At 37.2% G+C, this 12608-nt stretch overlaps 1 protein-coding gene across 4 annotated transcripts in view; it reads right to left on the bottom strand.

Annotated features, from left to right (window-relative positions):
• The window catches only part of ldb2a (LIM domain binding 2a), a 127979-nt gene extending 115741 nt beyond the window's left edge, over positions 1–12238 (bottom strand). For all 4 annotated transcript variants that reach the window (XM_033974491.2, XM_033974492.2, XM_055224795.1 and 1 more), the window contains exon 1: positions 11868–12238. In XM_033974491.2, the coding sequence (XP_033830382.1) occupies positions 11868–11999 (132 nt within the window). In that variant the 5' untranslated portion in view covers positions 12000–12238. The remainder of the gene's footprint in view (positions 1–11867) is intronic.
• Positions 12239–12608: the final 370 nt, after the last annotated feature.

The following is a 12608-nucleotide window of genomic DNA, read 5'->3' as shown; positions in this document are numbered from 1 at the left end:
GGAGCTATTCTTGTCCTTAACAATGGCAGCTCTTCCACAATATTAGCAATTTTTTTAGTTTTTTTTTTTTACTTGGGGAATAATTCAGATGAGTTTGCAGACCTTGAACTGTGACTAGAGAAAGGGGAAAAACAACAATGCAAAGCTGGTAAATAGTAGGTTTATTTTCTTTGAGGTTAGCATGTTTTTTGCATTAGAAATTTTGGGCTATGGCAAAATTGTGCAGTTTTGGGGATGTGATTTAAACTTGTTTGCCGTAAAAATGTCGACCCATTTGAGTATAACTGAACGTGGCAGATTTGTGTCCTTGTACTTGAGTAAAAATGCATTTTCTTAGGGTCAAAATGAGACCGCTGCGTGCTGTCTGCATCTAATAAAGCGTTTTACTGTCCTAGAATCGGGACATTGTTAACATGCTGCTGTTGTTGTTACCTTTATCGGCAAACAGCAAAGACAGCAAAACTCCACCGGCCTCTGAAAGTTGTGAAAAGCGCTTACAAAATCATCGCAGTGAATAATTAGGACGCTCGGAAGGTGTCAGGAAAGTGAGGAATAAGTTTGCTCCAAACAGATTAAAATGAGGCAGTTCTGTTTTTCACATTTATACGGCTGTGAAAATCAAGTAGAACGCCTTTAATACAACAAAAGTAACTAAACAAAGACTAAATAAAAGTGATAAAATTATTCCGAACGATTACCTGGAAATGATTTGAAAGCATTAGAAGTTACAAGTTAGTTTATGATCATTTAAGTTACTTTTAATGTCATCTATTTATCATTATGCAGTTGGGTTGTTTAAAATAGCCTAATGTGGCAATAAAAGTATGTGCTTGTTTCTTTTTTTTATGTAGTGCTTATATTATATTTTCTTTCAAAGAGGGAGTATTATGCAAAATCGGCTTTTGGAGTTTTTTTTTTTAACCATGTTATAACATCGTTCCCTGATCAAAAACAAGCCTGAAGAGGTTTTTGAAGAGTTTTATATGTGTCATGTTTGTTTGAGTAATCTTGCGACCTCTATTCGAACCTTTGTTGCAGTTAGCAGCATGAACTTGTGCACGACTCAGCCCGCAAGCTTACATCACCAATGCTCTTAAACAGTATTTTTTCATAAATTTACAAGAGCATGATACAAAACAACATACTACAACTTCACAAACCTGGTGTAATGTGTAGTAGTTTCATTAGCGGAATGTATGTCGATTGTGTTCTGATCGCGCTCTGAAGAGGGAGTAACTTTTTAAACATGTTAATGCATTGTTTTGGTCGAACATAGCATTTTCAAAACTATAAAAGGTAGGATCTATGTTACTGTATAATAATTTAACTTTGACTCTTTGACAATTGAACTATTTGCCATATTAATCGTTTTGCTAACGAAATAAAAAAAAATGAACAAAACTATTCCAACTCACAAAAACAACAACAACACTAAACAACGTTCGCAAATCTGCCCGTTTCTTTCCTTTTCCTCAGACGCTTTATAAAAACCAATACAACTTCAAGTAACACTAGCCACAGAGTGCATGCGGATAAAGGTACGGATTTGGCAAAACAGCTAGCAGCAAACCTCTTGATGAAATATTCAGTGAAACATCCAGGAGGACCATTCAACTATTTGCTTCTAATGGAATCCAGATTTTTTTTTTTTTTTTTTTTTTTTAGTTCACTCCAAACTTCCTGTTTTGAAACAATGTTAGCCTGACCCCGCGTGGATGCCGACATAGCCTCGTGTTCAAGTGTATGCAGAATTTTAAAGGGATGTGCACTGTGAGATAGAGCTAAAGGAAGGTGATAAGGCAGTAAAAGCAACGGATGATTCAAGGAACTTCAAATACGTATGTAAACATGACTCAAGGCATAGTTTTTGGGAATAATGGTAACTTAATGGAATATATATCGTAAAATGCCACATGTAACAGCAAAGGTGAGCTTGAACATTTAACTGTAACTGTAAATACAAAGTAGAATCTTAGGTAGGGCTGAACGATTCGGGAAAAATTAGCGATTTAAGTTCATCCAGGAGAATTGGCAAAAAAATCTGACAAATGAACTGACAACAAATACAAGAATCACATTTCAGAGCATGTTTGTACAGACTAATCTTCAGGGTTAGCAGTTTTTTTATGCAGTATAAGACAGGATATTTCGCTGTTTGTGATGGAAATGGTGGTACTTCAAAGATTGCAGCCTTTGCGATTTGCTAATTGCGTCTATTCAAAGTGCGATTTGGATTCGATTGCAATTAATCTTGCAGGCCTAATCTTAGGTTCTATTATAAAATGAATGTTTTGAGCATAATACCACTTAGTTGTTTTTGTTTAATCCAATAGTTCACAAACTTTTCACACAAAGCAACACCAAAGATATGATTTGGCTTTCAGAAAATCATTAAATTTACACCTGGACTAAATGAGGTTTTAACACTAAACTGAGACTAAACACACCATACTTTCTGGAGTATAAGTCGCACTGGAGTATAAGTCACACCAACCAAAAATACATTATAATGAAGAAAAAAACATATATTTCACATATACTGTAAATCGCCTCTGAGTATAGGTCGCACCCCCGGCCAAACTGTGAAAAAAGTGCGACTTATAGTCCAGAAAATACGGTAGTTCTAGGACATAAACACAACATATATAACTTATTTGTGTCACATGAGGCAGCCCTTGTACCAACAGTGGTCCACATACCGCACTTTGAGAAACACTGGTGAATTTCATGCACGCTTTCAGTAAAAATGCATATGTAGGCTCTGTTCAACCTTATGCCTTCACTAGACCGGTTTTGGTAATCCAGGAAGTCTCTGTCCAAGTTTCTAAAGCTACACCGTCACCAGACTGATTCTGTATATCTTAATGTGTTTACATTTTTACGCAAGAAGGGACTGTTTGTGTGTTTTTCATTTAATAGTTAACTAAATCAATAAATATGTGGGGCAAAGGCGTGGCACATAACTGAAATGTTGGAATAGCAGAACAAAGAGACTGAAAGTGACAGACAGGAGGTAGGAATGAGGAAAAAAATACAGTTTTTAGGGTTAATTTCATCAACTTAAATATTTTTGTAATGCTTTTCATCAACAAAGTTAAAAGTAATTGTAATGACTAAATCTATGACTGAAATTAAACCAAAAAGTGCTGATATTTTGTTCAATAAATAATAATAATAAATAAATAAATAAAAGGCATGACTGTAGACTAGTTCCACTGTCTAAAACTATAAAGAATTATTAGATTTTTTTTTTAAATCTTGACCAAAACCAAAATTTTATTCCAAAAACTAAAAACAAAATTAAAATTTTAACACTGGCCTTTCGAATTCAACCAATGCCCAACAAATTTACTTTTACAAGTTTCTACAAAGCATTAATATCTCTACACTGTCCACTTTTGTTTTTAGAGACAGATCCCAAATATCTACATTATTCTACTGCGTATTGCTTCTGCTTTCTTGGCCTTGGTGATTCACGATTCATCTTTCTTTGCATTTAAACTCTGCAGACACATATATCCCGCTTTGTAATGTCAATTTCCCCCACCTTTTTCTTATCTCATTTTTACAAGCTTGTAGTTTTTTTTGCCGTAAATTGCCGGCTACAGTTGCACATCCGCGGAGATAATTAGGGTATAATTTTGTTAAAAGCGGCGCGGTGTCACACATCTGGATGCAAACAAACTGCACGCATTTAGTCCACGCCGCTATAAGACGCCATTTCCTTCTCATTAAACGCACCACCTGCAATCTAATGCAACAATAACCATAACGCTAAAGAGAAGCAAGATTACAGTCTATACGCCATAACGCCCGGGCTGAAGCAAGATGGCAACCCAAACACTGGAGAGCAGAAAACATGTGAAATGATTATGTAATTATATGATTTAGTGCTAGTCACGGGAAAATGGATAGCTGTAATGGCTCTGGTAAGGACAGATACTGTACTTTAAAAAATACATTTTCTTTACTATATGGTCTATGGATGCATATGGGTTTGGAAACACAATGAAAATATATGATATTAGAGCAGGGGTGGGCAAACTTTGACACAGGGGCCAGAATGGGTTCTTAAATTTTACAGAGGGGCTGGGCCAGTATATATATATATATATATATATATATATATATATATATATATATATATATATATATATATATATATATATATATATATATATATATATATATATATATATATATATATATATATATATATATATATATATATATATATATATATATATATATATATATATATATATATAATAAATGTATGTACAAATGTATTAATTAAATTAATTTATTAAATTTTTGTTAAATAAACACAGCAGAAAAACTTTGAAAAAGTTTTAACCTTACCTATTTTAATATAATTTGTTCACGTTCAGCAGGCCGTATTAATAAGCCCAGAAGGCTGTGTGGGGCCCTCGGGCTGTAGTTTGCCCATGTCTATATTAGAGTATGGAGATACGCTAAAGGATTAACTAAGGTAAGAGTAAACTGATCCTTTGCCATTTCAAATATGAGTCAGGTTTGTGGAGTGGCAAATCTGCTCAGAGTAAGGATAAAGGGTGTGCAAAAATATTGAAATATCCATATTTCATATTGTTTCATTTAATGATACAGTGCCGATATCATTGGCTGCTGTATCGATATATCGCCAAGAGTATTTTTTTGCATATTTCACCAAATTATTCTGTCACAGCGCTACATTTGTGTGGCTTGTTTAGAGGAAAGAAACAAAGAAACTCGTTTATGCAGAACATTTGACACTTGATTCACTGTTTTGTTTTGATTAAAATAGGTTTATTTCATATTAACTTTGGTTTAACAAAAACTTTTAAGATCACAGTTGTGATTTAGTAAATATGTTGTGATCCTTTAGAGCTGTTAAACTGCACATGTCCCTGTTACATGTAAATGTGGAGCTCATATAAGCTCTGGATGAGTAATACAATGTAATGTGCGGCCAATGTAACAGTCTGCTGTGTTTTTATAGATGGTAAAATAGACAAAACAATATGCACCGTTATGTTCATTCATCTTCAATATATGGAAGCTAAATTAAAAAAATATATATAAAATTAATATTTATTTTTTGTGAAAATGGGGTTGATCATTAAGCATCCTGAAAGCCTTTATTTTTCACTGAATCATATCGAAACTATTTGAAATATATCGTATCATATTGTATCAAATCTACAGTACACTGTATCGAGATATGTATCGTATCGTGGCCTATGTATCGAGGTATGTATCGTATCGTGGCCTATGTATCGAGATATGTATCGTATCGGCAACTTCTTAATGATATCCAGCCCTACTAAGGATGCATGTTTTTTCTACATTTTTCAGTGCAATAAATAAACCAAAATGAAAAACATGCTTTTATTTCAGTATGTTTTTGGCTAAAATGTTTCATACTGTTGCTTTAAAATTTACCATTTGACAGTAGAGATATGATTACAAACTCATCAGTTTTCAGAGTACAAGTGGAATTTCTTTAGTATCACTAGCCTGTTCACAGTACTGTAAAAGATATGGCACTTTGATGGACCCGCTGCTCCACCTACCCCACCTCCTCTTTCAAGCTCTGAATGAGTGACAGGAGGGTTTAACAGCTACTGCATGGACACAAACGGCATATTTGTCCTCTATTGTAATATGTTAGATTTATCCATAATTGAGCAACCTGTAATTGGTCAAATAATTATTTTGCATTTGATTGAGTTGCTTCAGAATGACAGAAAGTTGAAATTCATCATAATAAACAATTCAATGTTATAAGTACAAAACAAGATCCTGATCAGGTCCCATTCTCTGCAGTACGTCACCCCTGTCCCACTGTGTACCTCTCTGAGTGCACGTGAGTGTGCGTGTGAGTGTGCGTGAGAGTGTGCGGGTTGCTGTGTATGTGATTATGATTATGTGTGTATGTGTGAGTGCACGTGAGTGTGCGTGTTATTGTGTGACTGCATGTGAGTGCCCTTATGTGAGTGCGCATGATATCGTGTGATTATGTAAGTGTGCATGTGTGATTGTGTGTGTGTTATTGTGTGTGCGTGTTGTTGTGTGTGTGTTATTGTGTGTGTGATTATGTGTGTGCGTGTTGTTGTGTGTGATTACGTAAGTGTGCATGTATGACTGTGTGCGTGCGTGTGAGTGCATGTATGTGTTATTGTGTGTGTGCTCTTATGCATGTTATTGTGTGTGATCATTTAAGTGTGTATGTGTGATTGTGTGCGTGTTATTGTGTGACTGTGTGTCTTATTGTGCATGATTATGTGTGTGCATGTGAGTGTGTGTTATTGTGTGTGTGATTATGTGTGTGCATGTGAGTGTGCATGTTATTGTGTGTGAGTGTGTGTGTTATTGTGTGAGTGTGTGCGTGTTATTGCGTGTGCTTGTGAGTGTGCGCGTGAGTGTGTGTGTGTTATTGTGTGTGCATGTGCGTGTTATTGCGTGTGCATGTAAGTGTGCGTGTTATTGCATGTGAGTGTGTGTGTTATTGTGTGTGCATGTGCGTGTTATTGCGTGTGCATGTGAGTGTGCATGTTATTGCATGTGAGTGTGTGTGTTATTGTGTGTGCATGTGCGTGTTATTGCGTGTGCATGTGAGTGTGTGTGTTATTGCGTGTGCATGTGAGTGTGTGTGTTATTGTGTGTGTGTGTGTGTGTGTTATTGTGTGTGTGTGTAAGGGGTGGTAGTGGTGGTGGGGTGGGGGGGTGCAGTGGTGCTGGAGGAGTCCAGTCCACTGGGGCTTAGACCACTGCACATGAATAATTCATGAGAGCGGCCCGCTGCATCTCAGCAACATTTCCTCCCTCTCTCTCTCTCATTCTCACTAACTCGCCTCCTCTCTCTCTTTCTCTCTCTTTCCCTCGCTCTTTCTCTCCTCCTCACTCTCCCATTCCTCTCTCCCTCACTCACTCTCACTAACTCGCTCACTCTCTTCGGTCTCCCTCGCTTCTTCTATCGCTCACTCTCTCGTTCCTCTCTCTCTCACTCACTTCCACTAACTTGCTCCTCTCTTCTCACTTGCTCCTCTCTCTCTTTCTCTCTCTCTCTCTCTCCCTCTCTCTCACTAACTCTGTCACTCTGTGGCTGCTCTCCTCAAACTTGGGGAAGTCAGCAGCACCTATAGGGCAGCACTAGCTCAGCTGGAGCTCCGGTTCAAAATGATTCCCCAATGAACAGCGATAAACTTGAAACATAAACATAAATTAAGATTTGCCCAAAATGTTCATAAGAAAAGTTAGGATTTCATTACAAGTTTAATATGGCTTAAATATACATGTAATATTTCAGAAAACTCCTTGCTTTAAAACATGTTACTTTTTGTTTTGTTTTTGTTTTTTACACTGAAATCCCATATTACAATCCGCCATATTGGCAGATTTGAACAGACAATATGGTCGGTGGATGAATGCTTGTACTGCCACTGAAACAAACAAACAAACAAAATGATTAAAAAAGAATAAAAATATAAATGAAAAAGAATAGTTTTGCATTCACAATTTTGGCAAAAGGAATTATTCATCACTGTCCTATATACAGTGATGTTTAAAATGGGTCTATACTTGAAAAATATTGAAAAATACTGTTGACTATCACACTATGTTGTAGCTGTATGCTAAAACTCATAGAGAACTGCATAGACCATGATCCTTCGCTCTCTTCCAGCAGCTCGCACAACAAAAACTAGTCATTTAACACTTTAAAATCATCACACACACAACAATAACAAGTGCAGCTTTTCTAGAATACTGTTATCCTTCTCTCAACATCTCAAAAAATATACTATGAGGTGAACAGAGACAATAATCCGATGAGTAATTCGGCACAAAGTACACAATACCCACTGTTTGCATTTTGGATCACTGTAGCAATGTTCAGCTTACATTATGTTAGTACAATAATAACTTCATCATAACTTTACATAACATAAGTTTCAATGGTTTGGTAGTTTTACGTAACGATTTGTCCAATAGGATTCACCACAACTGACAATAATGACTCACTAAGCTGGATCTAACATTTCTTACATAATAAATATATAAGATTTACTGATGCATCGCCGCCGCATAAACGCTAACAACAACTAGCATGCTAATATACACTTCCTGATTCTACGACAGTAAAAAAAACAGTACACAATGGACACAGTTTGACCTCAAGAGCTGCTTTTACAATATATCTGTACTGGGGAGAGACAAATACCCTACGTGGATAACAAATCGGAAACAGGGCCTTTAATTCCTCAATTTGTCCTTAAACGGTGCGCTATAAGGAACAAGTCTGAGCTGGCTGCCAATGCTAAGCGGAGTGCATAAATATTTAAAGGCACATGCAAATTCAGCGATGTGGGCAGTGTTTTCAAAGTGGCTGGGTCACGTTCGGCTGATTTGGATAAATATTACATGATTAGTGTTTAATGGCGGCATATAGAAACATCTCATCTTCATTGACCCTTGACCCGAGAATTAGAGCGACTTTAACTGCCCCTTTAAAGCGCAGGAGGGGGGGGCTGGTCCGTGACCCTTGTATAGACATAGATCTGTACAATAAAAGCCCTATACGAGATTTTTTTTTTCCTACGTATTTGAGCAAAATGTGTCTTGTGCCAGTACAGATTGTATATTGTATAAGCAGCTCTCGAGGTTTGCTGTGTAATATCTGCATTTTAAGCGTTTTATTAATCGATAATCAGGAAGTACCGCTGTTAGCATGCTAGTTGGGATTAGTATTACCATGACCGTGAAACTCAGCTTTGCAAAACGGGCTTATAAACTCATCACGGTGAATAATTAGGATGCTCGCTCGTATGCATAAGGTAAGTGAGGAATAGCTTTGGACCCAAACCGTTTTGAAATGAAATAGTTCAGTTTTTCACATTTTTAAAGACAGTAAGAATCAGGTACAACGCCTTTAATTGGATTTTTATTGAGATAGAGATGCAGTCATTTCTAATCGTCAATGATCAGCTTGGGACTTTTTAATGGAGAGGTCTAGAGCCAGTCCTCTGTCAGTAAAAGCATGTGGTTTGGAGCAGAGTTCAGATTTCGGAGGAAGAAATTTGACTATTTTTTTTGCGTCAAATGGCACTGATGGCAATGAAGCTGCATGTTTATGTTTACGAAAAAAAATTGAGTTTTTCTTTTTTTAGAGAAGACCAAACAAAATACAAATTCAAATGAGCCAATACATTATGACATAAAGCCCAGCCAACCCAGATACGTTTAACTGCTTACCGTACTTCTTTATTCCTGATAGAACACTGCATTTTCGCACTTATAATTGTAATATTTTCCAGCAATTAGTCTGTTTATCTGTCAGTCAAATTCTGCGCACAAAATGAATGAAATGCTACAATTAAAATCCCAATTAGAACAGTCACAATTAGCAAGTCAAGGCACTATGATAAGAAAAAAATAATAGATGTGCATCAGGCAGTACTGTAGAACCATTCACAAAAATGCATGTGATTCTTGCATTAGTTTAGCAGTTTATATTTAAGTCTTATCTCAAATGTGAACGCTCCTGGGCAAGTTACAAATGCAAAAATGAGCTGTGAATTGAATCTGTATTTTTTAAAACAACACATAAGACAGGACTAACAATTGCAAAACACATCAGCCAAAACATTACGAGTTATTACGAGTTGTTTTGTGGTCTTAACAATATATTTGGTTAAAAGTTATCTTATTAAGTTGCCGTGAAATATGAATGTCAATAGAAATTATAATCTCAAGTATCACCAGAACAAAAACAGCACAAATTTGAGCAAACTCTGACTAAACAGTTTGCCACAACTTTGATTTTTTTACACAAATCTAATCACAATTATAATTTTATACAAACCCAAATTTATCTTCTCCTAATATAAAGGTAAATCAGGTCTTCTCAACCCAAAATAGCATCATCACAATACTAAAACTTCCTTTTGACAACCCTAAACCACATTTCCGTCATTTTCCCCCCAAATTTGTCTACTCCTGATGTGAAAATCAAGTCTTCTCAATCCGAAATAATTGCTAGTTTTTACGACAAGGCAACCAAACCAGTCAACCAAAACATATTGATAAAGTACCTCACACGCCATCAATAACATACGCTGAAATAGGTTTTGCTGAATTTAAGCTTTTATGTAAATAGCGTATGTAAAATTATGCAAAAACATCCCTCTATGTGATAACGAATGCAAATGCCTGATGCATATGGAAACTTTGCGTATTTTACTTGCAAGCTATTTCTCTGCAGTATAGAATTTTTACACAATAAGTAAAATATCCTATTATAATATCTTAGTACTGTACTCCATGCGTATACAGGGTTAAATTCAAATAGCAAAGTCTGGGAAAATCTTGCGTAGCAGGTTTGTGACACTGACACAAAAGTATGGGGAAGGCATGCTGCACTTCAGGTTAACTGTAGTACAAAAAGTACTGTAATACTGCTGTGCCACTTTTACAGTCGACAATAACAATAAGCTTACTATATTACTCTTTCATACGATTAGCCACAGAGTAGTTCATCTATGAATATTTTTGTATATTAGTTACTTTTATCAAATACCTGACATTTATTGCATTCAGTATGCAGTACAGTAAAACCATAGTCTACTTATTGTGCATACTTTTGTACCCTACTTTTGTAGTTTGAGCCTGTTTCCACATTGTTATCTTTGAATATATTATTATTGTTATTTTTACTCCTTTTTGTATGTTAATTTTTAAAGTACATTTCAATATTGCAGTATTTTTATTGCATATTTTTCATTCTTCTGTTCTTATACTTTGCATTGCAGCACTGAAAGTTATGCATTCTGGGACAAATTAAGGTTATTTTTGTATTTTTTATTATTTAAAGTAATAGACGTAAACTGTAAATGTTTAGTGATGATTTATACATGCCGACGTCTGTTGATTTAAGAAAGAAAGAGATCTATTTTAATTAGTTGAAGTTCTGACTGACAACATGCCTGATATGTGCCAGGCTAAGTGCTTTCAAATAACAACTTAACTCCTGTAACAATTTCTTTGCTTCTTTTGTTGAGACGCATGCAAAAATGAGGGGGGAAAAAGTGTAAATGTGAAAATGACATGCTATTCTATTTAACAAATCCATATGTCCTACAATTGTTTTCACATTTTAGGTTAATATGTCAAAAAAGTTCAGACATGCCAAAAATTACAATTAAGACTGGATCTAAGAATCTGAATTTGAAACGTGCGCCACATGACTTATCTTAATTCACAAACAAAACATTTTATTTCTAAATGAATCACTTGGGAATGAGAATATTGAAATAAAGATGTGTTCATTATAATTAATAAAAGTCATTGCAGAGCTGAGGTTAAAAACTAGTGCATTACTTCAACCTGCTCTGATTTCATTATAAAGTAAAATATCTGCTGAGTACTTATAATAACACACTTATTTGTTGACCATATAACAGTATTTTTTTCATAATAATGGATTATAATTGTTGTCCAGTCGCTAATTGATCTGTGGCACTGATTTGGACGCGTTACGCACAGATGGAACAGCAGTCATGTCAAAGTTCCGATCAAACTTGTGCGTCTGCGAACTTCATCTCATTTGAAAACATTGCCACGTGAAATAGCGCACTTATTATCAATCAATTTACCTTCTACAATTTACCTCATGCACGTATTTTAGCCGCATGTCGACTCCACGTTACCGCTTCTCACTTCAAGAATGTTTGGCACTTTTTTGGCACCACGTCTCCAGGTCAGTTTTTTGCGCCTAAATTTTTTCCCCAACCATCCCAACCACCACCTTTTCCCCGGGTAAAACAGCCTCGTTCTCCACGGTGTTGTGTCGCTGTGGAGTTGCCTACCTCGGTGCGCGCTTGCAGCCGCTTGTTCATCTCATAGATCCGGTACTCCGGCTGGACCATGTAGGGCGAGTGCCTCCGGTAGAACGGTCCGAACGGGGACGAGTAGAAGGGGTCGTGGCTCGGGTTGGACATGGTGGTAGTAGCGGTGGAGATGGTCGCGGAGCTAGTCGGGGTTTCAGCATCCAGAAGCAGCGGGCACGGCCGTGGCTGAGGAGCGCATGGGAGCGGAGAGCGCGGCGTGCGGGGTCAGGTCTGGCGAATGGAAGGAAGGTGTAGAGAGAGAAAGAGAGAGAGAGAGAGAGAGGAGTTCCACCGCGGAGGGAAGAGAGCAGCAGTCGCCGAGGCTCAGCTGCACTGTGCCAGGCTGGCCCCTTCGCTCCGCCGCTATAGCGTGGAGCCCGGAGGAGGAGGAGGAGGAGGAGGAGAGGGAGGAGGAGGGAGAGACTGTGCAGGGAGGGAGAGCCGAGTGAATGTGCTGTGGTGTGGTGCGGGTGGAGGAGGAAGAGGAGGAGGAGGAGGGAGAGTTTCCTGTTCCCCGAAGACCCACACGCGGTTGTTCAGAGCTCTCCTGCAAAGTTCAAGTCGAGACGAAGAGAGTGAGAGCGCGCTGCATGTGCGGAAGAGAAGGCTGCGCACTACAATGTCGCTCTGCTTTTATCAACACTACAGCCCTTGCATATTGTCTGAGTGCGTGTTATCCGCGTGTAACGTATTGCAATAGGACTTATGTGTCGTGCAACG

The sequence above is a fragment of the Periophthalmus magnuspinnatus genome, chromosome 10 (genome assembly GCF_009829125.3).
Source record: "Periophthalmus magnuspinnatus isolate fPerMag1 chromosome 10, fPerMag1.2.pri, whole genome shotgun sequence".
Lineage (NCBI taxonomy): Eukaryota > Metazoa > Chordata > Actinopteri > Gobiiformes > Gobiidae > Periophthalmus > Periophthalmus magnuspinnatus.
The sequence above is the reverse complement of the archived record's forward strand: the minus strand, read 5'-3'. Positions and strand labels throughout refer to the sequence as shown.